The sequence below is a fragment of the Pantherophis guttatus genome, chromosome 1 (genome assembly GCF_059756535.1).
Source record: "Pantherophis guttatus breed Tessera chromosome 1, ASM5975653v1, whole genome shotgun sequence".
In the NCBI taxonomy this organism is placed as follows: domain Eukaryota; kingdom Metazoa; phylum Chordata; class Lepidosauria; order Squamata; family Colubridae; genus Pantherophis; species Pantherophis guttatus.
Window position 1 is genome coordinate 23,201,872 of NC_142063.1, and position 25,781 is coordinate 23,227,652.

General features: G+C 40.2%; 2 protein-coding genes across 4 annotated transcripts; one reads left to right on the forward strand and one right to left on the reverse strand.

Annotated features, from left to right (window-relative positions):
• Positions 1-3,115: 3,115 nt before the first annotated feature.
• On the reverse strand, positions 3,116-12,757 carry RAB8A (RAB8A, member RAS oncogene family). The gene is made up of 8 exons (XM_034437535.3): positions 12,601-12,757; positions 11,490-11,550; positions 10,261-10,321; positions 9,437-9,514; positions 8,414-8,503; positions 6,763-6,828; positions 5,798-5,848; positions 3,116-3,729 (listed from the first exon to the last, which is right to left on the reverse strand). Exons 1-8 carry the CDS (start codon positions 12,722-12,724, stop codon positions 3,637-3,639), a joined length of 624 nt encoding a protein of 207 aa, XP_034293426.1. The 5' UTR covers positions 12,725-12,757; the 3' UTR covers positions 3,116-3,636.
• Positions 12,515-25,018, forward strand: AP1M1 (adaptor related protein complex 1 subunit mu 1). Of its 3 annotated transcripts, XM_087894791.1 has the most exons (13): positions 12,605-13,010; positions 13,107-13,278; positions 14,009-14,165; positions 16,070-16,137; positions 16,315-16,445; positions 16,620-16,767; positions 18,065-18,191; positions 19,511-19,653; positions 20,410-20,481; positions 21,045-21,203; positions 21,536-21,661; positions 21,833-21,908; positions 22,914-25,018. In XM_087894791.1, exons 2-13 carry the CDS (start codon positions 13,237-13,239, stop codon positions 22,934-22,936), a joined length of 1,272 nt encoding a protein of 423 aa, XP_087750917.1. In that variant the 5' UTR covers positions 12,605-13,010; positions 13,107-13,236; the 3' UTR covers positions 22,937-25,018. The 3 variants fall into 3 exon arrangements, with proteins under 3 accessions (XP_034293425.1, XP_087750921.1, XP_087750917.1); XM_034437534.3 differs by lacking the exon at positions 13,107-13,278 and having other exon boundaries at positions 12,515-12,703; XM_087894795.1 differs by lacking the exon at positions 13,107-13,278 and having other exon boundaries at positions 12,541-12,789.
• Positions 25,019-25,781: the final 763 nt, after the last annotated feature.

Below are 25,781 nucleotides of genomic sequence, written 5' to 3' on the forward strand. Positions count from 1 at the left end.
AACCACGGAATGCGTACACGGGCGGATCCCTAAAACCGGCGAACGGCTGCCTTTACCCATAGAAAGTTAAATGCTAGAGCGGCTCCAGGAACGAATCACCGGCTTAGGAGGTTTTTTTGCTGTTTGGAACGTTGAGGGAAGCAAAAGGGAAACGCAGAGGAGCTGCGAGCAAACTCAGTGGGAATACTTTTACCTGAGATACTTAAGAGTTAGATAGATCAACAGAGTTGGAAGGGACCTTGTAGGTCTTCATAGATAGATGGATGGATGGATGGATGGATGGATGGATGGATGGATGGATGGATAGATAGATATAGATGGATGACAGATAGATAGATAGATAGATAGATAGATAGATAGATAGATAGATAGATAGATAGACAGACAGACAGACAGACAGACAGACAGACAGACAGACAGACAGACAGACAGACAAATAGAGATAGATGATAGAGATACATCTATACAAGGGCGGTATACAAATTTAAATAATAGATAGATAGATAGATAGATAGATAGATAGATAGATAGATAGATAGATAGATGACTTTTGATGTCTTTCAGAATTCAGATGCGTGAGGATCACAACTCTCAAGATTCCCAGCTTGCAGGGCCAAAGCCATTTCAGGGAGTGGCAATCCTTCCCAATATTCAGATTAACAGAGTTGGAAGGGGCCTTGTAGGTCATCTAGTCCAATCCCCTGCCAAGCAGGAGACCGTATACCATTTCTGACAGATGGCAGTCCAGTCTCTACTTGAAAGCTTCTAGTGATGAAGCTCCCACAAATTCCGAAGGCAAGCTATTCCATTGGTTGATTGCTCCCGCTGTCAAAAAATTTCTCCTTATTTCCAGGTTGAACTTCTCCTTGTTCAGTTTCTATCCATTATTCCTTGTCTGGCCTTCAGGTGCTTTGGAGAATAGGTTGACCCCCTCCTCTCTGTGGCAGCCCCTCAGGTATTGGAACACTGCTATCATGTCTCCTCTGGTCCTTCTCTTCACTAGACTAGCCATGCCCAGTTCCTGTAATCGTTCATTGTATGCTTTAGCCTGCAGGCCCCTAATCATCTTGCTCTTCTCTGCACTTTTTCTAGAGTCTCAACATCTTTTTTTATAGTGTGGAGTTAGGGACCCTCAGCTTCGGAAGTGGACTACACTGCAGGGTTGTCATAAGACACACCCACAACCCCTCTATCATTGCAGGACACATTGCAGCTCATTTTGTTTTTTCTCAAGAGAATTCAAGGTTCTCTCGTATCATTCTCATCATAGGCTGGGTGAGGAAAGGAAAACTAAAATCTTGGTGACTTAATAATTATTTTGTAATAAGATTTTTGAGATGGTAACGTGATTTACAATTTGAGATGTATTTTTAGTTTTAGTTTCCCAAAAGCAGAGATTAAGAATTTACATTTCCACGGCCTTTTGAGATAAATATAAGTCCAGTGTTTGGTATCAACTTTAGCGGAGATGGGAGGGATCTCTAGGTGTGTACAGTATGTACTTAACTCTGTCTAAGATTTTAGACAATAAGTCTCTTCTTGAAAGCTTCCAGTGAGGAAGCTCCCACAATTTCTGAAGGCAAGCTATTCCATTGGTTGATTGTCGTCACTGTTAGAAAATTTCTCCTTATTTCTAGGTTTAATCTCTCCAATCAGTTTCCATCCATTAATCCTTGTCTGGCTTTAAGGTGCTTTGAAAATAGGTTGACCTTGACCAAAAATTGCTACACTCCTATCTGGGATGGACATCCTCTTCCATCAAGCGCAGAGCTTTGGGAAGGATGCACATGGAGTGATGAGGGAAGAAGGCAACACCCGCCTAGCTAGCCAGATCAGCCAAATCAACCCTGGCAATCAGTGGAGTGACAGATGTTGTGGTCAGATCACCCTCACATCCATTGGTTACTTTGTTTAGTGGCAAAGTTGTGATGCTGGTGAGGCAAGTATTTCATGGCTTGGTTCTCACAACACATATAACCAAGGCAGTTAAAAGACTAGTAGCTGCATTGGTGGCTTTAAGTATTGCACAATACCCTCCCCTCATTGATGAATAATCAAGTGATGTATAAATGCTATATAAACACATTAAATAAATGAAAAATGGAGCACAGACTGGTCTGATCTGTCCTAAAACAGGTGTGAAAACTGCTCCTCTTAATCAGCACACAACCCAGAATATTATTTTAAGGATTGCAACTGGAAATACTCCTAGGTAATGGAGATCATTTTGATATTTTTTAATCAGAAGTATTGGGAGAGAATGCTGAATCTTTAGTATAATTCGTATCTTATCCTTCACAGAAGGAACTTGATTCATTCTTGGCTGTATCTCTCTCTCAAAAACAGTCCCGATTATCTTTGGTTCAGTTTTCCCCACATTTGGGCAGTGTCAGAAATCAGGATCGTATTTTCTTTGATAACTTACTATTCATTGAATGGATGGGTTCAAAAAGATTTGGAAATCTATTCCAGTAATCTTGAAAAGGGGAGTACAGGTTTCATTAAGTAACTTCCATATCCACTACTTTGATACTGCCACACAGAGCTGCATGGGAAAAAACATAGGAAGCAGCTCTGGCCCAGATAAAATAGTTTTAGTTATGAAGCCCAAGTTGCCGTTTTATAATAAACTCTTGTAAACAGATAGATTCCAACATATAAGTGAGTCTTCCAGAGATACAGAAGTTATACTGGAATCCTGAATACACTGAAGAAAAGTTACAAGATCAGGTTTCTATTGTGGCAATATATGTCCACAGGGTCAATACTAAGTTTGAATTTGTGCTTGGGAATTTCAGAAAATCCCACAGAAAAGGCTGAACCCAAGTAATTTTCTCAAAGGAGAAAGCAGCTATTTGTAAGTCAGGCAAGAGCCTAATGCCAATGAAGAACTGCAAAATTAGCAGTCAGGCCAAGGTGCAGTAAGCAAAGTGAACTGTTGTTGTCTAACCTGCTGGGAACCTTAATACGATCACAAGGATTTGTAGTTCACAGTTCAAAATCGAACATTTATCTAATCAGTCAAATAATTACTCTCCCTGCATCAATCTCCTATACCGAGAAGGAAACACAAGAGGAAAGGAATTTGACTTGTATAAGTAAGAATACACACTGATTTATCTAAAAAAATAATTTACTTTTATTTTGAGACATTGTGCAATTTCTATCATGGGAGTGTCTAGTACGAGTGCCAAGAACAGGCTAATTTGTTTTTCCTGATTCCAAGAGGGAGGGTGAGTAATCCGCTACAAATGTCAGTGCTTCATTCTGTCTTACAGGCTACACCCTACACTCCTTCATAGATTGGGAAGGCAGAGAAAAATCATTTAGAATTATGCTGATCATCACTTTTTCTATAGCCATGATAACAGTTAACAAACCACATCTCCCGAGAGAAAAAGAAAAGCCTGTTTCAAAATGTCCGGTATCTGATTTCTTGATCTACATGCCCCACATTTATCAGGAGCAGTGATGGAATTAATGCTTCTCTATCGCAGAAGGGTCGATTATGAAAAGGAGCCACTTTGTCCCGTTGCATTAGACTGGTGTGGGATCAGATCCAGAAAGGGAAAAAAGCCCGTGCAAATGGGCAAGTCCAGAAAGGTTGAACAGCACCTCATGTTAAGGCTGTACCCCTCAAAGAAGGGCACATCGGAAAAAACTGCTTTTCTTTGGCTGATCTGGGCTGATCTTCATTCCTGGGCTATTGCCCTGAGGGCTATTGCCTTCCTAGAAAGGTAAAGAATGGTGAGATTCAGTTACTAGGAAATTTAAAAGTCATTCTTAAACTTAAAATCCACTAGCAGAATAGAGTGAAAGCTTTATTATATTATTGCTATACCAGTTATGCCAGCAGAAGTAGCCAAAACTGATGAAGTAATGCTGGAATACTGTTGGAACATGTAAGTAATATTAAGCTGCCAGCAATGCTATGCAACAGTATATCCAGAGCAGCAAAATCACGTATGGCATATAGGATAATTATATACAGTAATTATGAAATCAGTTGAATAAAGAAAAAAAAGTGACACACTGTTTCTGTAGCCTCCCTTGGAATCTCAACTCAGAACTCCAATTACGAGCTCTTGTTTTATATGATCACTATGTGTTGTCTGATAGTAAAGTCCCCCCTCCCCCCCGCAAAAAATAATAGGGTTTGCCCTGGATAGGCCATTTCAAGAGAAGGGAAAGCTGTACATTGGTTAATATTGCTGAGATGTGGTTGGGCATTAACAGGGATGTGATCCTATTGATTGGCCTTCCTGGATTTTAAGTTTTAGAGTAGTAAGGCGAAGGACAGGGAAGAGAGCTTGAGGATCTGATTGTTTCAAAACATATTTGTGGGTTATCCTTACAATTAGATTGGCAATTGCCATGCAATATCACCTGGGATTCTATTGAGTTTGTGGAACCCTAAAAATGGGTGTGGTACTTTTACTCTGAGCCTTATTACCTGTAGACCTGATCTGTTCTGCTCCTTGCTCTCTTGGGCTAATGACCAGGCATGTGCAGCTGGAGCTAAGCAGTGGTCAATGCCTCTTTGAGAGAGCAGAATGCCACTTGCCTTGAAAGAGGTGATAGTGTGCACTCTCTTGAAAGTAGCCAACTTTTGATCTGGTTATATTTGACATTTTTCACCTCCTCTTCAACCTCGTCTTTTTGGGAAAAGTTAGCTATAATAGATTCTAGAAGAAGCAGATTATCTACAGTGTTTCCCCAAAAATAAGACCCTGTTTTATATTTTTTGAACCCTGAAATAAGTGCTTGGCCTTATTGCCATGTGCTCAAAAGCCCGATTGGGCTTATTATCAGGGGATGTCTTATTTTGGGGGAAACAGGGTATATTGTCTTGATTCAAGCCCTATCGTGGAGGGCACAAATTGTATTGGCTGCACAGATAGATGAAACTTTGTCTTGGCCTGGGTATAGGAAGTCCACCCTTCCTCTTCAATGGTAGTAGCTGTTGACCCTGCACTGCAGAACTCTTTGACCCAGTCCCTCCTCTTCTGATGTTCCAGAAGCCTCTTGAGACCTTTCTTTTCAATGGTTCAGGTGGAAAATTCTGAGCATTTTAATGTGTAATGCAATCCTACATTAATTTTAATTATTCTTTTTTCCCACACTATCCAGAACCTGCAATTCTACATTAATTGTAATTATTCCTTTTTTCTACACTATCCAGAACTTAATTTAATTAATTTAATTTAATTAATCATTTCTATACCGCCCAACTCCCAAGGGACTCTGGGCGGCTTACAACAGAAATAATACAAACAGTGACATAATTTAAAAAAAAACATTATAAAAGCATTTTAAAAACATTAAAAAAACTTGTATGATTTGAGTCAATAAATACTGCAATAAACAAATAAATGCATTATACTTATAATAAACTTCCTGCCTGCAGTACTAGAAAACCATATTGCTTACACAAACTATTATACACTCCCATGTGCATGTAAGCATTTTGCTGTTCAATGCCAAATAATTCACTCATAGCTTCCATTCAATTTTCAAGAGCACCTTTGCTTTCTAAGAACAGGATGGAGAGGGCAACGTTGCCTATTGATCTTATTGTAAACATCATATGATGCCATGGTTAAGCATGATTTACAAAACCACAATGACTAGGTTGCCACATTATGCTAAATCTAAACAAAACAAACCACTTAAGAGTGATGTGTGAATCCAATCAATAAGTCGGACAATCAGAGAATATCTTCATACCCATGAAAGAGAATATTTGCCAGTTTTTTAGAGTTCCCCAAGGGAACTCTCTTATAGTGAAGGTGCTTACCAGTTTCTTGTCAATTTTTGCTTTGATGTCTCTGGCAAGTGTAAAAAATGCCTAAAATGAAAACAAGAAATACAAAAGTGCATTACTGAAAAATGCTTCACTGCTACAAACTGCATACCACATTGCTTTTGAACTCTCCGTTTTCTTTATATCAAGAACACCAAAATTAAATACAAATTATTCCAAATGAGGAAGGACCCAGAAAACATTTGGCCATTCATTCATACGCCAACAGCTAACCAAATATGGCCATAAACAACTGGGATGTGTGGCAGCTACAACTGCCAGAATTCACAATTGGCATAGTCAAAGCCAATTATGTAGTCTCCTATTTGGATAGGATTAGCTATATACCGCTTTTGTTAGCTGACCATAGAATGTGCAGTAAGATTGCTAGATATTTGAGATCAAAATGATAGAATGTGTAAATGAGGTCAAGCACTAGGTATTGTAAAAGGCTGGTGTAGTGAACAAGAATGGGAGTCTAATGTTCAAAGAATAAAACAGTTTCAGGCATAAACTTGGCATTTGAGTGGCTGATGGCTATGTTCTAGAACGGGTGTCAAACTCAAGTCGTCACAGCAGTGTCATGTGACATATTGGAACTTTTTTCCCCTTTGCTAAACTGGGCCTGGGCATGGCCAGCACATGACGCATCCAGCCCATGGGCCGGGAGTTTTGACAGCCCTGCTCTAGAATCTTAGTATGGCCATGATAAAGAGGTCAGTGGGTTTTAAAAAAATAATACTAAATGTAATGTGAATTAAATATAATTGATGCAATAATTCCAAATGACTCCCCTCTTTCTATATTAATATATTTGACACCAACCATTGGAAGCCACTAAGACATTTCTTAGCACTGGAATCCAAATCCCCACAGAATCACATTTGGGATATCACACGAGATAAACCATTTGTTATTTGGACAAGAGTGATTTTACAAGATAAAGAGCCAATACTTACATTATCTATATTAATGTTTGCCTTTGCACTGGTCTCCATGAATTTAATTCCAAAGCTAACAGCCAACTGAAGAAAAAGAGACCTCAAATGAAATTGCATGAAACAGAATTTTAACATGAAACTCTCCCTCTCTATTGCTATCAAAAAACAAAACATTCTAATATGATGGGAATACAAAGGCTATATACAAACAATCTGATGTGGGCATAGTAACTACCGTCAAACATGTGTTTCTGGGTTTTTTAAAATTTAAAACTGCCTTTCACAAGAGCTAGAAACTGCTTCCGTATTTGTAGCAATGACTACATTTCTAACAACATAGAAAGGCCAAAGGCCTTTCAGGGCTCAAAGGTTAAGAAAGAAAAACAGTCATCCAAGTTGGCCAACTGCATTAACATGCTTTTTTCTGCCTTCAACGTGCTGTATTTGGCTAAATGCTCAAAGTGCTCCAATTAGGTCCAATTAGTGGTGAAATGCTACCGGTTTGCAGGCGAACCGGTAGTAAAAAAAAAGCTACCGGTTCCTCTGAACCAGTATTTCCAACGATCAGCTGTGCTGCGTGATTTAAAATTGCTAGAAAGCAGGAAATCCTGCTTTCTAGTGAATCTAAATTGTGCGGCACAGCTGTTTCCCCCTCCCACTGTTCTACTTACCTTTCCAAGCCTTTTTCCGCACAAAGCGCGTGTTTGGCACATACTGTGCATGTGAGCGCATGCAGCATGCATTTGGTGTGTACTGTGCATGCATGCGCAGCATGCATTTGGCACGTGCTATGCATGTGCGGCCAGTGAACTGGTGGCAAACTGGCTCAGATTTCACCATAGAGGTCACCCATACGCTATGTTCAGTTCAATGTCCAGACTAAGAACAAAGGGTATCAGAGAAAGGAGCTTTCTCTTTTCACTTTGTGTCACAGAACAAAAATAGATTAGGATTTTTAACTCAAATAAATTAAATGAAATATCCGAAGTTTTCTGGAGTCTACTGCAGTCTTCACAAGGGCTTATGAATTATATATGTATGATTAAAAATTAATTGTATTTGACTTTTTACTGTAAGCATGGCTATTCTAACGTTTTGTTATTTTCTGTTAACCTAATACAACTTCAGGGTAAATACCAAACCTCCTGAATTATACTATTCTCCCACTTCTGAAATATTTGCTTTGAAGCAAAGTCGACAAAATCCAAAAACCCACAGTATAGGTAGTCCTCAATTTACAACCATTTGTTTAGTGACCATCCAAAGTTTTTGAGTGATAGTTTTTCACACTTAAGACTATTGCAGCATCCCCATGGTCACATGATCAACATTCAGACAGGCACTTAGCAACTGGCATATATTTATGGCAGTTGCAGTGTCCTGAGGCCTGTGATCACCTTTTGTGATCTTCTCACAAGCGAAGTCAATGGGGAAGTCAGATTAATTTAACAGCTTGTTACTAATTTAACAACTGCAGTGATTCACTTAACTATGGCAAGAAAGGTTGCAAAATAGGACAAAAATCACTTAACAACTGTCTTGCTTAGCAATGGAATTTTTTGGGATCAATTGTGGTTGTAAATTGAGGATTAACTGTACAAGAGTTGGATGATTATTTACTTCTTTTTATGTGATGCTCTGAATTTCTAGATTCTAGGATGAACTTTACCTTTTCACCTTGCTCTCGGGAAACCTGCCGCTTGTGGGTTATATCACACTTATTTCCAAGGATCATTTTTTCTACATCTGGAGATGCATGCTAGGAGAAAGAAAATATCTTCAGCTCATTTATGAGATTATCACAAACGTAGTTGACATTTTTGTTTTTTTTAAAAAAAATTTATTTGAAAATACAAACTAAACAAAACAAATCACGACAAAACATACAAAACATGTAAACGTATAAACAAAAATTCAAATATATATCAAGTTTATCGTACTGTATGTTCTTATTTGTGCTTTTGACTCCTTAATATTATTAGTCTTATCTCTTATGTCTATTTTGGTGGTTCGTTGTTAACCTATATTTGTCCTAATTTTCCTTTCTCTGCCTTCCAACCAGGTGTACCACTTTTCCCATACTAAATAGTAATCATGTTCTTTATTTTGTAATTCCTTTGTGAGTCTGTCCATTTCTGCAATTCCAACATTTAATAATGTTCAATTGTGCAATTTTCTGCAGGAATCAAAAAGACACTATTAGGTAGAAAGTGCTTCAACAAGTTTAGGAACAAATAGGAAGCTGCCCTAAGGAAAGAAAGATTATATGTCCATCTAGCTTTCAACAACCTGGCAATATTCAGATATCTCCAAAATTCCAAATCAATTATTGGTTCTACTGGTTAGTTTTTAGACACTGTAACCTCAACACCCTTGAAAGTCATCAGGTCACCAAAATCTATTTAGGAGGATTGTCTACCCAGAGCAATGACTGCTCTTGGGGGTCTTAGAAAGACAAAGAATTTTCCCATTAGCTTTAATCAATCCTCCTATCTGTCAATGAAAGAAGTAGAGCCTTGAACAATATGCTGTCAAGTATAAACTTTACTACTTAAGTGTTAATATCTCCCAAATATCAGGAGACAAAATACAGGATTTTCTCCCTGCATTATGAATACCTGTGAGAAATAACACAAAATCTGACACTTAAAAAAAACAAGAGGTTTTATACATTTTAATACAGAAAACATACCTCTTCAATGTTTCTGACCCAGTTCTGAATATTTTCAAAAGATTTCTCATTGGTAATATCATATACCAGCATGATGCCCTAAAGAATGAGACAGAAAAGTAGACTGATGCGTCTTTTATTTTTTAAGAACTTGACAATGTAAATGTAAATGAGATAACTGATACAACTTAGCTGATAGCATTGAGAAAGAATTTCCAAGGAACAGTTTGGTGGAAAGAAGCAGGAGACTGATCTGACTAGTGATGAAAGGGGTGAGGGAGGGTAGGCAGGTGAGAATTGTGTGGGAAGCATTCAACTCTGAGATTTAAATCTGATGCAAAAGAGGATAGAGAATCAGTGCTGAAATATAAAAAAGGAAAGAAATGACCCTATAGTAAGGAAAGAAAAAGTAAGTTGAACTCTAAACATTTAGAAAAGTTGGAAGGAAAGCAATAAGGAACAAAAAAAAATAGCAAGCACAGATACAAAGTCTTTAATATTAACTACAGCCACGTTCCTACTGAAGGAACATCTTAATACAATGGTTGTCAACCTGTGGTCTGTGGACTCCTAGGGGGCCAGGATGTCATCATGGGGGGCGGAGGGTGTCTGTGAATGCTTGAAGAAATATTATGATTTAAATCTTAAGTTAAGTCATGGGGGTCCACGGCCATGGTCTGTGGCCACAAAATATATTTAAAGGGGGTCTGTGGTGAAGAAAAGATTGAGAACCACTGTCTCAATTGAGAACAGATTGGAGACTTTGAGGAGCCTCATCAGTACTATAGAATACAGCAGCACATCAGTACTTGATGCTCATCAGTACTGTAGAGAATTGAACTTACCATTGCTCCTCTATAATAAGCAGTTGTGATTGTCCGGAATCGTTCTTGCCCAGCTGTGTCCCTAGAATAGGACAAAATGTTGTTTCAAGGGCTTTATAAATACTACTTTTAAATTACGCCACTATTGGATAAATCTTTAATAGCAATAGTACTTAGACTTATATACTGCTTTAGTGCTTTACAGCCCTCTCTAAGCGGTTTAGTCAACATATTGCCCCCAACAATCTGGGATCTCATTTTACCAACCTCGGAAGGATGGAAGGCTGGGAACCTTAATGTCAGAAAGTGGAAGACAGATTTCTGCTCCATCCTTATCAGAGCTTATTATTCAGCTCCATTGTTCTTAGGATGAGGGCAGGATGGAAGAGTGATATTGTTTGGGCCATTGGATTTTCAGCTCTCTTATGATCTCTGTACTATGAAGAGGCAGACCTCTCTAGGCAGAGAAGTGGGATAAGTAAAAGGGAACCAGTAAATTAATGGACAATAGAGCCTATAGGAATATTGCACAAGTAGACTTATGTACAAATACTTATGACCATTTGTTTAGTGGCCGTTCAAAATGTTCAAGTGTTCAAGTTCAAGTGTTAAAAAAGTTACTTATGACCATTCTTTGCACTTATGATTATCGCAGTGTCCCTGCAGTCATACGATCAAAATTTGGATGCTTGGCAACTGGTATGTATTTATGACTGTTGCACTATCCCAGTCACGTTTGCCATTTGCAACCTTCCCAGCCAGCTTCTGACAAGCAAAGTCAATGGGAGAACCTGGATTCACTTATCAACCATGGTGATTCGTTTAACCACCATGACATGGAGGTCATTAAATCAGGAATGACTCACTTAACAACCGGCTTGCTTAGCAATGCAAATTCTGGCCCCAATTGTGGTTGTTAAGTCAAGGACTACCTGTTATGTAAAACAGCAGATTGGCTCCTCCAGGATTCTTTTTGATTGTTCAGTTGTCTGCAACTAACTACCTCTTTTTTACTTTCTAATTATATATACTGAGCTTATATGAAATCAAAGATATTATATGTAAAATAATAGCTAACATTTGGCATTTGGTTTGAAGCATGTATAAGTCATAAGACCACCATCCCTGTTCTAAAGCAATCTTCCCTGATCTGGGGCTCTTCAACTGTGGTGTGGGCTCACCACATATAGGATGCCTATATTAGGTGACAGCAATACAGCAACATTGGTAGTCTCTGAGGTGTCCCCTACCATATTTGCAGCTTAATTTTTTTGCCATCGAGTTCAATCGTCCTGATTTTGAAATCAATACCTACAAAAGATTTAGAAATATAACATTTGTTAGTTTTGAAGGAATAGGAGCATCCATTTGTTCTTTTTTACAGCTGAGAATGATGGACAATGCAGTTTCTTTAGATTTTAAGTTATTTGTATACTTTTCCTTTCTCAGAATGACTCATTCACCCACTTGTCTTCAAAATAATCACAGAAAATTTAAGAGAAACCCCCGGGATAGTAGATCTCATCTGCAAACAATTAAAAAAAGGGGCTTCATTATTTTTGCTTAACCACTGTTAAGGGATACTGCCAAGCCATCAAAAGTAGTAACACTTGACAGCCTTCACATAAATTTCTTCAGTCATCTCATAAAACCATAGTTTCATCTGACAGCAGCAAATCCCAGTTTAGCTCTGCTGTCACCTATTCTGTGATAGGTTGGGATGAGAGGCTATTTATTTAGTGAATGATGATTCCAAAGCAGGATGTCTCTGATCCGATCTAGCACTGTATCTATCATAAATAATCCCATGGCTGTTTTGCTTTTTTGTTTTTTACTGCTATTCCTTTCTCTTTTCCTTTCTCTAAAACCAGCAAAGATAGATTACAGTTTTTCACCCATCTTTCTGCCTGGAAAAGTGGCTTCGACTTTTATTCATAAGTCTTTTAAAAATAATTTACAACATGTTTTTTTTTTTGTTCCCTTCACCAAATTACCAGTGAGGAAGGCCTTTCTCCTATCTGAACCCCCCTCACAATCTCCGAGAAAGGCGAACTGGAGAGAATTTGGGCCGTTGGTGTGGGGACGTGAACCCGGATCAGCCTGCTGGTTCAGTCCACACGAGACCCAATTCCCTCCCCTTCATGTCCCCGCAAGGTCTCTGAGGGGACGCTGCCTCTCGCCGCGCCCACAGCTGAACGGCGGCCCACTTCGCGCCCTCGCCCCTCTCTAGAGCCGCGGGAGATGGGAGGGGGCGGTTTCCATGGTAACGCCGACCGGAAGGGGTTGAGGTCGCGAGGGAGCGAGTTGTCATAGCGACAGTGGCGGTAGGCGGAATGCTGCCGTCGCCAGGCGGTGACGCACCGATTGTGGAGATGAAAGTGGCGTTGAAGGCGTCCTCGCTGAAGCGGAAGAGCGCGCACGTCTTGCCCACGCCGGAATCCCCGATCAGCAGCAGCTTGAAGAGGTAGTCGTAGGTCTTCGCCATGTTCTTCGACCCGGCGCCTCTATGGAATTTGCTACCGGCCAGCAAAGCTGTCCATCTTCATAACGGTGGGATTTCATTGGTCACTGCGACTGAAACGTCATCAGGTGTACTCCCTCCTGTAGGTTATAGCCGGAAAAATTGGACTGAAAATCCCATTGGTCAATAGACGGTCTTGACTACAGCGGCAACCTGCCATTGGCTAATATGTCCTCACGAGCCGGCGGCCTCTAGCATTGGCTGGAACGGGTGTACGTTACGTTCGTTATCATAGAGTTATATCTTGTAGGTAGGGGATTTTGGCTGTATAAGCATTCTTTTTCAATTATAGCGTTCTTGTTGGCTAGATGCCGCTCTAGGCACTACCCGTTCTCTCTATCTTCAGGCGTTGTAATTTTACAACGGAAGTGCAAGTCAAGCGGATGTGAGCTCGCGAGGCTTTCGGGCGTACCGAGAAGCGCTGGGTTCGGGACCGCCGTGGCTTCTCGTGTGCGGGCTGGTGGAAGACCGCCGTCATGTCGGCTAGCGCCGTCTATGTATTGGATCTCAAGGGCAAGGTGTGTGGAGAGGGGATGGGCCTTCCGCGAAACCTCCAGCTGCAGGGGCAGTCTATCAGCTGTAAAGTGTAAATAAAATAAATGCTTTCAGAGAGGTAGCTGCTCTGTTCTGCGATTTAAAAAAAAAAACAGTTAAGGGCATTATAAATAGGAAAGGCTAAGCATGGTGTTAAGTTTTTGCTTTGCAAGAAACGTGGAATTCTGATTTTAAATAGAATATTCGGGGAAGGACTTAAACGGAGCCATGCCAGAAACTCACCATATGTCCACATTTCTTTGTTGTTCTGTTCTCTCCCTCACTAAGTCCCTTTAATGCACCCCACCATTGAATGTCTCTTCTTCTCTGCTATTGAGAGAAGGAAGAAAGGTGAAATAAGCCACAAGTTGAATCTGTTTAATGTTATTCTTGTTTATGTAATTCTATCTTGTTGTTCTGTAAAAGAGAATTGCTGGGAGGGGCAGTATCTGTTGCTCTTTCCTTGGGATTAAATTTAGATTCATATCACTAGTGGCCTAATTAAATGAGCTTCTAGCCGTTACACTTGTTGCAAGAAACCAGTTGCTATTTAAAGCTAGAGGGTTGTTTAGTATCGAAAATCAATGAGGTTCTGGTACTATAGCTGGTTAGTTGAAAAGTGGTTTCTTTTGTAGCACATACAAACTTGGCTGAGGCAACTTTCATGAATTTTACTGTTTCAAAAACTGCTAATAAATGTCTCTATTGTTTTAGGTTCTTATCTGTAGAAATTACCGTGGAGATGTGGATATGTCAGAAGTAGAGCATTTTATGCCTATACTTATGGAGAAGGAAGAAGAAGGGATGCTCTCACCTATTCTGGCTCATGGAGGTGTTCGCTTCATGTGGATTAAACACAACAATTTATATTGTATCTTTTGACACAATAAGGGTTAATGTGCTGACACCTTGATCTAGGACTCCAGATAGTGAAGAAGGCCAATTTTTAGGAATCTCTTTAGCCAAACTTTCCACTTCAGACTTAATTTTTAAAAAAGGCTCAAGTTAGTAACTAAATTAGTCAAAAGAAAGGCAGTTTCCCTCATTATTCACATGCTAATCTTTACTTTGTTCTCATAAACTTTTTACTTATTATTATTTATCTCTTAAGAAATACTTTCCAGCTTAAAAAAAACACTAAATGGAGGTCTAGATCAGGGGTCACCAACCTTTCAGACCTCAGGGACCACTAAATTCAAAATTTTAAATCCCACAGACCACTAATATGATCTGCCTAATGACCGGCTGGGTGGGCGTGACTAGGTGGTCATGTGACTGGATGGGCATGGCCAACTTGATGTCACTCGCCTCGAGGGGTGCCTCACTGGCCTCTACTCGCCCCTCCACTCCCAGCCACTCCTTGCCTCCCCGCCCTGGCTCCTTAGGGCCCCAACAGGAAGCAGTTGTTGGAGCTAAGCAGCCACCATGAGAAAGAGTTGGCAAAACACGCTCAGTTCAGATTGGATCTGGCCGAGAAGGAGGCTCAGCAGAAGCACCTCACTGAGGACTACGAGCATAGGCTTTCTAAGCAGAGGGATGACCTATGAGAGTGCAAGGCCAGATACTGGTGCCTGGAGGCTCAGCGGGCTGAGATGGTCAGCCAGTTCCAGGCCATGAGGCAGTCCCACTGGAACAAGGTCCTCTGGCTCTTCGCCACCAGCAGCAATTCCCTCCAGCCTTCGCCCAAAGCCCCACACCAGGAGAGAGAAGCAGACCCCAAGTTAGAATTTCTGCCCACCTCCGACCCGCACAAAAAGACTGCACGTATCCGGCCCAGGGGCCATAGTTTGAGGATTTAGTGCAATATAAAAATGCAAATATTTTTTCTGTGGACCACCAAAATTTTCTCGTGGACCACCAGTGGTCCATGGACCACCAGTTGGTGACCACTGGTCTAGATGATATTGGAGAGAGCTGATCAGGTCTGAATTCACTAAATCTGGTTAAGGAAAAAAGAAAAACAATTACATCAACCTTTAAATTTCAGAATTGGGAGAGATTTCAAAAATGATCTACTCTAAACCCTGCTCAGGCAGAAAATTCCCTATTGCTGTATCTTGTCATCCATTTACTTACGTTCTAGTGAAACAAAGTTAATTGCCTTCTATTGTTGAAGATTTCATGCTATGAAGAGAATATGAAAAGCAGTTGTAAAGATCTGCCTTCAATAAGCTCTGACTTTTCAATGGCCAGTCAAATATAAATGAGAAGCATAAAAGCAGGAAATTCATATTGATGTCAAATTTTCTGTTACTTGAATTCATTAGTACTAACCCTCTCTTTTAAAAACACATTTTCCTATGTGACAATCTTTTAGATAGTCAAAGATTGCTTTCAGATCATTTCAATTGTCTCCAGACTAAATATATGCAGTTCCATATGTTTAGCCTGGTATCCATCTGGTATTGAGCCTTCTAATTTCTTTTTTTGCCTTTCTTTAGACTCATTTGAATGTATTAATATCTTTCTTAAAATACAGAGCCTGCAGTTGGACATAATATTGGTCTGTCCAACAGAATAACTTGTTCCCTATAATCTAGATACAGTACTTTCATTGATTTTGCCTAGAAAGACATTATTTTAGTGAATCTTTGCAATTTTGAATCAGTGCATTTCTGGTTAGGATATGTCTTATAAAATTTTTTGATACAAGTTAATAGTTTGCAGGAAATTAAGTAGGATGTTCATTGAAAAAGAAACTAGTAAAATCTAAAATATAAAGAGGAATAGCTTGGAAATACAAATATCTATAAGCTCCTGAATATGCTATCCCAGTGGTTGCCACTTCAAAGAAGAATGCCTGTGTATCTCTCGTGTTCTCATTTCTATACAAGGTAGTTCAGGTGAGTGTGGCATTGATTCTATTATTCAAATTCTGAGATTTAGTTTGGGGTTTATTCTCTACAGTGAGAAGTAATTGTGATTATATCAACAACTTTTAGTTTAGAAAATAATTTGATAATGAAATTGGAATTTTACCATATAGGCATATTGCATTCCTTTTTAACTTTTTATTTCAGGTCTTTTCTGAATATTTCAAGGAACTGGAAGAAGAGAGCATTCGGGATAATTTTGTGATTATTTATGAACTGCTAGATGAGTTGATGGACTTTGGATATCCTCAAACCACAGATAGTAAAATTTTACAAGAGTAAGAATGTGGCTTGGAGCTAAAAGACTCACATTTTCTGTATATTTAATAATCCCAATTCAGGATGGCTAAAACTGTCCTTTATTTAATTGGTATAATCCTAATTTAAATAAACCTCTAGGACTAAAATATGCAGATACTCGTATTTTGAACATCTTGCCTGTGTTGATATAGATACATAACACAAGAAGGCCACAAATTGGAAACTGGAGCTCCACGTCCTCCTGCCACTGTTACAAATGCTGTGTCTTGGCGTTCTGAAGGAATCAAGTACCGAAAGAATGAAGTCTTCCTGGATGTCATAGAATCTGTTAATCTTTTGGTATGTCTATGATTACAAATCATAAAGTGGATTGTGTATGTGTGTGTGTGAGAGAGAGAGAGGAGGGGGGAGAGGGAGAGAGAGAAAACAAACTGTCTGAAAGTGGGAGCATCTTCAAAAGAGTCACTCTAGATCTTATGGTCCAGACAGATTTATTATTTTACTGTTTTGGCCTTGTCAGCAGATTTTCAAGACCTTTGGAATTTCTTTTCTCAGCCCAGAATTGCTCAGTGTTTAAACAAGAGCTGATTTCTGATCACTGTACTGGAGTTCAAGTTTCAGAAAGGTCCAGCAAAATTCTTTGAGCCTCTTTAATTTTAATAATTATGTATATTAGTGGGATGAAACACTGAAAAATTATAAGAGAATGACAGAGAGAATCTTAGTTACATAGAGAATCAAACGTTGATTCAAGTTCCTTTTATTTGCTAATTATTTATTTTTATTTTTTATTTTTATTTGATTTATATGCCGCCCTTCTCCGGAGACTCAGGGTGGCTTACAATGCGTTAAGCAATAGCCTTCATACTTTTGTATATTTATACAAAGTCAGCTTATTGCCCCCACAAACTGGGTCCTCATTTAACCTACCTTAGAAAGGATGGAAGGCTGAGTCAACCTTGAGCCTGGTAAGATTCGAACCTGCAGAAATTGCAGGTAGCTGTGTTAATTACAGGGTGCATTAAACCACTGTACTACCAAGGCTCCTTGTTCATTTATCTAAACCTTTACTGTCCAGGAGGCACAATGGGCTCAGGTGGTTAGGACTCTGGGTTGGAAGTAAGCAAGCTCATGTTTGAGACCTGTTCTGGTGTGCTGCCATAGGGCAGGGTGAATTCCTGTCCTTCATTCCAGCTCCTGCTGGAACTGGGCATCCTCTGGAGGACAGTGATGTCACTGGCTAATCCTTTCAGTAAAATTATCTACTTTTTGTATTTCTGTATGCGGATGTAGAAAACAAACCCACTCCATCATCTGAGTAAGAGTGCTACAGATTCTGATCACTTTTAGGAGAAGGAGCTGTTTGAAGAAGCACTACAGCACCTCCAGCAATGTTGGACTTTTCTTTTGCTAGAAGTATTTAGTGTGAAATCACTTATGATCAACTGAGGACATTAGATCCATTTCATATATACTGTTGCAAAACCCAGATGCTTTGCATTCTTCACTTACATTACATTTATTATAACGTATCACTTTATGTTGATCACCATGGAATTTCATCTTGTTAGTTTTGCCTTTGAGTTTCTCGGTATTTTGAAATGTGGACACGCCCCTCCCTGCCCTTCAATTTCAGGTTAGTGCCAACGGGAATGTTCTGCGCAGTGAAATTGTTGGATCCATCAAAATGAGGGTTTTCTTGTCTGGAATGCCAGAGCTTCGCCTTGGCCTGAATGACAAAGTCCTGTTTGATAATACTGGCCGTGAGTATGTCTGCTTCTTCTGGGTTACCTGCTTGCCTCTCTCATTCCCTGTCCTTGCAGCCTAATTTTAAAGAATTGTACATGTGGGGAGGACTTGAAGGACATAAATGCTTGAAGATGTTGCAAGGCTTAAGGCATCCATCTGGCCCTTTAAACCTTTTTTTTTTTTAAAGTGCTGAATTGTGACTGTGCTTGTGCCATGGATTGCTGGGAGGGTGACTGGAAGCTGCAAATAGGGTGCTACAGAGCTGCATGTGGACTGCTAACCCATCATATTAAAAAGCAATGTCATTACTAGAGTCATTGTACTAGAAAGGACCTTATGAAATCATCCCTTTGAACTCCCCTGTACTAATTGGAATTCTCCCAGAAACATTTTGTATTAACCAATTTAATTCTGTCCTCCTGTCAGTTTCTTCATTATGAAACTTAGAGGTTCTCAAAATGTGCAGTATCATGACCTCTTAAAATGATAAATTAATTTGTGAGTAAAATAAAAAGAAGCTGCTGTGGTTTTGGTTTTGACATACTACTAAATGAGCTATCCCACCAAACCAGCCTGGGGCCTTTTCTCTGCTTTGCCTGGTGAAATCCCCTGAGGACATTGCCAAGCACAACAGGAGAGAGTTTTGACACCACTCCTGCTTTGCTTGCTCAACAAAACTGCCACTATCCTCTAATAGCAATAGCACTTAGACTTTTATACTGCTTCACAGTGCTTCACAGCCCTCCCTAAGCAGTTTACAGAGTAGGCATATTGCCCCCAACAATCTGGGTCCTCATTTTACCCACCGTGGAAGGATGGAAGGTGAGCCAGTGAGAATCGAACTGCCAAACTGCTGTCAGCAGAAGTAGTCTGCAGTACTGCATTCTAACCACTGCACCACCACGGCTCCCAAATTGGTCATGACTAACCAGTGGCTCATCAGTCCCAGTATGAGAACCCCTGGCTTAGAGGGGCAGAATTAGGGACAGTAAGTATAAATTCTGTCCTTTACTGGGATGTATTTGTCTTCTGCATGTGGCTTGTACAGGGGAACTTCTCTGCACCTGGTTTATGCAATGCCTCTCTTTATAGCGGGGATTGATTGCTATTCTTTAGGAGAGGGGGAGGTCTCTAAACTTAGTTTGGCTCCAAGTACAGCTGGCTGAGGAATTCTGGGAGTTGAAGTCCATATGTCTTAAAGTTACCAGGTTTTGGAGACCCCTGCTTTAGGAAATCGGCCTAGGGTAATTTCAGCACAGACCTACTTCTATAGCTTCCCTTTGTTGCAGTTATACTTTCCAAGCCTGGGCTTTTTCTTCTATCTCCCTGACAGGCGGCAAGAGCAAATCTGTGGAACTGGAAGATGTGAAATTCCACCAGTGTGTTCGTCTGTCTCGTTTTGAAAATGATAGGACTATTTCATTTATCCCACCCGATGGGGAATTTGAGCTCATGTCTTATCGCCTTAATACCCATGTACGTGTGTTTTAAATCTTGGATTACGATCGTTTCTCCCACCCACCCACCAGCCCACCCTTTTTTTGGGGGGGGGGTTCTTTCTTTTGAAGAGTTTGTGGCAGGGTGGATTTGATTTAAATCAACTCAATTTAAATCAAAAATTTTAAAGAGCAACTGCCATCTCTGTCCCGCAGCAGCTCCTCCTCTGACCTGCTGTTGACTTGTCGACAGCCCCAATATTGCAGAATATACAGCCTCATGCAACATAACTGAGCTCCATTTCATGCTGAATAAACTAAACTATTAATGTACCTTAAATAGAAAACTATCTTTAGATAGATTTTTATTCCAAAAGCATTTCATTAAAATATCAAATTAAAATTTGATAAAAAAAACGATTTAAATTTTAAAAATCCAATTTTTTTGATTTTTTTTTAAAATCGATTTTTATCCACCCTGGTTTGTGGCCTGGTTTGTGACATCTCTGACATACCTGGTGGGTGAAATGGGTGGAATCAATCAATTGCTGCATGTTGGATTGCTGCTGTATAGGATAGTAATGAAGGTGAAGTAATCCTAGAAAGAAAGTGCTGTAGCCTTGGGTGGCTTTATAGACCAATCAACAGACAACTGGTACTGTGGGTTCAGTAGCCATGGGTATCTTGGGTTCTCTGTAGGGGGCTTCCTTTTTCCCTAGAAATGAAGGAGAACCAGTGAATCCTCTAGCACTTGGGGAGCCAGTGATGTGATAGCAGTTTACCTTGTCATCTGCAGGTAAAGCCTCTAATCTGGATTGAGTCAGTTATAGAGAAGCATTCCCACAGCCGCATAGAGTACATGATCAAGGTGAGTGGAATCCAGAGACTCTTTCGGCCCTTTATGGTCCATTGTGCAAAGCAATTCTGTCCCCAAAGGTTCTAGAGAAAAGGTGGCAGGCTGTTAAAGCACCTTGGAGGCCAAGTTTACATACACAGTAAAATCTCAAAACAATTTCCAATGTCCATCCCTTGCTATCTTTCCCTACTGAGCATACAATAAATGTTGAAAATACATGGTGGTTAAGGAAAAGTGAGCAAACATGGGCTGCGTGTGGCCTCGGAGCACACTTTGCATTATTAAATTATGATGGCTCATTTTTATAAAAAAATCCAATAAACTGATTGAAAGAACAGGCCCAACATTTTTAGCCTTGCCTTTTTGGTTGAAAAAGAGGCCAGGAAAATATGGGTTCTTAGCCAATAAAATAAGACCTTTTTGTTCAAACTAAGCACAACTTACCCTAAGATAGGCCTTTTGGAACAGTACTTGTGGAGAGAAAGGCACTAGAAAAAAAATTAGAAATTATACTTTTCAAATTACTCAGTTTATTTGGGATTGTACCTTCTATAGCAATTTTGAAATCTTTTTAGGCCAAGAGTCAGTTCAAGCGCAGATCTACAGCCAATAACGTGGAGATTCACATTCCTGTTCCCAATGATGCCGATTCACCGAAGTTCAAAACCACAGTTGGGAATGTCAAGTGGGTTCCTGAGAACAGTGCCATTGTGTGGTCCATCAAGTCTTTTCCAGTAAGCTCATTGATTGTGAACATCTCTGGGAGGAAGGCCAACTATATAAAAAAAAGCTGTATGCATTTTATTTCTAAAGGAACTTTGTCTAGAACGGTTCTTACTCTGTAGCTGCCTAACTGTTCAGAGCAAGTTTCATTAGCTCATGTCAAAAGAAGTTTGCCCGACCTAGCAAGGTTTAGTTCACTTCCATTGATCCCATGGAATTCTGTCTTATCACGCTGGATAGAATTGCACAGATTTTGTGGAACGGATGGTTTTTCTTCAGCTCTTTGGCGTAAGAAGCCTGAAAGGTGGGATAAAATGAAATTCGACTCTCTGCTAACTTACAGGGAGGGAAGGAGTACTTGATGAGGGCCCATTTTGGGCTCCCAAGTGTGGAAGCTGAGGACAAAGAAGGGAAACCTCCCATCAGTGTGAAGTTCGAAATCCCATATTTCACCACATCTGGAATTCAGGTAAGAAGGCTATTCTTGTGGGTTCCTTGCCAGCCTATATGGGATTTCAGTGATCTTGTCCACTGTGCTTCATGCTGCTGCTTCTCCTTTATCTGTCCCACCCCTGTGAATATGGGAAGCAAATGGACTTCTTCAGACAGAGGCTGAAATTTTACTTGTGTTCCTTTCCAGGTTCGTTATTTAAAAATAATTGAGAAGAGTGGCTACCAGGCATTGCCTTGGGTCCGCTACATTACCCAGAATGGAGGTATGTGAAAAGACACTTTGCTTATTAGATACTTTCAAGTGGTTTTGCAGCCACAAAATGAGGCTGGTATATCAAGTGCTTTACCTGGTGGGTGTCACATGGTGTATGGATGGTTTCCATGTGCTTGCAGTAAGAATGAGGTCTAGGTGGGGCTGAATTTGGTTAACTAACCAAGAGCTCTTATCACGTGTTTCTCCTGGGATAAGGAATGGGACTATTTATTCGTGCCAGAAGCTTCGCAATTAAAATAAGGCATACTATACAACGTAAAATTTATAATAGAAAATAGAAGATTAAAATATATGTGTTAGACCAGAGGTGTCAAACTCAAGGCCTGCGGACTGTATCTGGCTTGTGGGGTGTTTAGATCTGGCCCGCAGGGCTGTCCTGGGAACAGGGAAGGACCGGCCTGCGGTGCCTCTGCCAGCAAAAATGGAGCTCAGGCCGTCACAGGTGCACCTTACACGAGTGACGTTGAGCTGGCCATGCCCCCCAGCCCCCCCCCCTTGTCAAAATACAACTCTGATGCGACCCTCAAATGAAATTGAGTTTGACACCCTTGTGTTAGACAGAGCTGACAACAAAACTAGGAAAATTAATTGCGCAATTAATTAAGGGGTGGGATGGTTAGTATATAGTCGAGCATAGTTTTTAGAATTAGATGATCTTATGTAAAAACCATGGGTAAAAAAGTACGGCCAGGGGTGGAATGGTGATTGGAATCTTGGAGTACCAATGAGGAGACCATTTTCAATTTCTTGATCAGAGAATCCACCAGGGGGCTTTGGACTAGTCACTTTTTCCCAGTCTAATAGTTGCTGTTGTAAAGGTAAAACGAAAGGCAATTTTTCACATGCCTCTTTCCATAGAAAAATGCCTGGATGCTTTTTTGGTAAGTGGTAAGGCATGAACGAGTTTTTCAAAAAAAATGGAGTAGAAGGGCTCTCTATGTATGGGTTCATAGCTCCTCATTACCGAGTTCATTAAATTTTCTTTTCATCCTAGATTATCAGCTTCGAACACAATAACGTCAACTCAGCTACTGCGGCCAAGAAAGTAATCAATATCCCTGGTCAGAAACATGTTTGGTGCTTGAAGGTGTGGGCCAAGGTTGTCTTGCTGGCTGGAAGTGGAATCAGGCTGTGTCCCATATCCAGCTGTACTTGGACCTCGTGTTTAGTGCAGACCTCATGAATGTTTTTTTTTTCTTGTACACCCTGTTCAGTGTTGTTTTTTGTTAGGAGTAGCTGTTGCCTTGAAACGAGGCCAAGAGCCAATCTTGGGAAAACTTGGCTGGTCTTATTTCTTTGCTTCAGAAATTGGGGACTATTCGTCCTCCTTTTTGAAGTTTTCTGAGTATTAGCTGAGCTCCTCTTGCCAACCATTTGCCTGCTGATATGTCTTAATGCTAGTTAAACTCTGGTGACATCTTGAAATCAGTTTTGTTTGCATTGCTGGGTTGTTTTTGCAAATTATCTACAACAGACTTCCCAGATGCAGAGTTTACAACATGCAAAGTCATTTGCTCGATGGCACTCGGTTTAAGAAAGAACATGAAGTTGGTGTCACAAGGTGTTCTTAACATGAGGGCGGGGGGGGGGGGGCTCAAAATGGATGCCTGACACCACCACCCCTGTCCATTTCTGAATCATCTAGCCGAGAAGAACATCCTATCCATATATCTTTTTCAAGCAGCAACTGAGATGACCAACATGCAACTGAAGTCTCTTTGTGGAATTTGTAAGATGATCTGCTTCTCCGTAAAGAAAAATCAACCTGTATATAGAAAACTTACTTTGCCACTGAGAAAGGTTCTAGTTTTTTTGTTTGTTTTTTTTGTCTTCATTCCTTGGACAGTTTCTGTGCATAGAGGGTCATGCTTGGGAAGCCTTCTGCCAGCTCTCGCTTAGCTTTCAAATGGCACAGTCATCTAGGTGCTGCAGTATCTGGTGATTGTGAGAACAAGGCTATATAATCATGGTAGTTCCTGTAAGAATGCCCAAGATGGTAAAACAGACACAGTGTCTTGTGAGTGCCTCTAATCTAGCCCCTTTGGGGTGTGTTGGGACCGGAATTCCCATCTTGCCCCTTGTAGTTCCAACACAGCCTTTCTCAATTGGGTCCCACCACGTATCAGGAAAGGCTGCTCTAGCAGAACAAGCAAGTGCCCCCCAAAATGGTTTTAGGTCAAAGATTTTGCTGCTTCCTCACTGCTTCCTTTAGAGCAATCCAGCATTGAGGTCTGCTCAGTGGCAGTTGGTCACTTCTGATAGAACACAAAACATTACATACGCTCTTTAGCAACATATGTCTGCTCACAATTTGGCTCTTTTTTCCTCCTTCTAAAGAGTTCTGTGGTTCAAGTTAATGATATACTTGCAAAGATTACATTTAAGTGCTTGCTTTTTACAAAGTGGATTGGGAGAAGCAATCAACGTGAAGTTGGGAATGTGATGTTTGCAGCAAGACCCGTCAGTTCCTGGAAAAACAGCCCTAGCCTGTTACTTGTAACCATGAAAAATCATATGTTAGTTGAACAAATGTAACTAATGGATTGATTGGTACACTTTAATCATTCACAGGTATATTTTTGCCCATAGTTGCACTTAAAAGGACCAGGTTTGAGATGAGGCCCTCCTGGAGTTGCTAAATTACAATTTCTAGCAGTCCTAGTGGCAGTAATCATGAATCGTAGCGCTGTAGCTTGCAGTTTTTGTCAGAATGATGAAAGCGCTATCCCACTGCAGGATCACAAGTGCCACCCCTTGGAGATATTGTGTGTGATGTCATGAAGCTCACAGAAAAGGGATACAGCTTGCATTGTGATGCCACAGCACTGCTGTCATTAGTCTGACCCATCTGCAAATGCTACTGCCAAGAAAGTTGGAAACTGTAGTTCAGCACTCTGGAAGGCCACAGAATCCCTGAGAAATGCACAAGATAACGATTGGTCAGGGACAGATGGGTTCACTTGCCAAAGTTAGATCTAAGACCACTGCTGTTATTTAACCAGTTCCCTCCAGCTGCCAGAAATGTCAGCATCATGCCTTCAACCAGGGCATTGTATTTGTTGTCTAAAAGTCTGTTTAAAATAAATGAAATGACCAGAATTTTAGAGAGTCTTGGTTTTCTTTTGCATGGAAATAGGTTTGGCATTTTCTGGTGAGAATGAGAAATTAAGATGAGAAGATATGTATTTATTCCACCCTTGCTCCAAGGAACTGAGCAACGTGGATTATTTCTTTCACTTTTAACAATTTTGCGTAGTAAAGCAAGCCAGGAAGATCGTGGAAAGCCACCTGTATTGTCTCCAGGAAAACAAAATAATGTGCTCATGTCACCAGGAGGTGAGGTGGTGATAGCTCTTGTCACCTAGATGTTTCATAGCAGTATGTGGAGTGTTGTACTTTGTTTCAGTCCTACGTTCTAGCCACCTTCCATAAAAGTGCCTGTGGACAGACATAATCATCCAGGTTAGGATTGTCCCAAAGATGCATTTTTAAAAAGCAACTGGATTTTCCTGTTTTTTTTTTCCTTTGAAAATGTTTTGCTTCTCATCCAAGAAGCTGCTTCAGTTCTTCAAAACTGAAGAAGATTCTTGGATGAGAAGTGAAACGTTTTTCAATGGAAAAAAAAAGTCCAGTTGCCTTTTAAAAAGCACCTTTAGGTTCAATGCAAGCGACGTTATGACAACTTAATGACTGATCAGTATCTGCTTAGAAAATGGTCTGGTTTTCTTCGAAGCATTTTTGATGTACACGCTTCAAAAAGAATATTAAAAACACACCAAAAGGAGAAAATAAAGACTGGTTAAGATGAAAGAGTGATAAAACTGAGGAAGGATATAAGGGTCATGAGAAGTTCTTAGTGCAA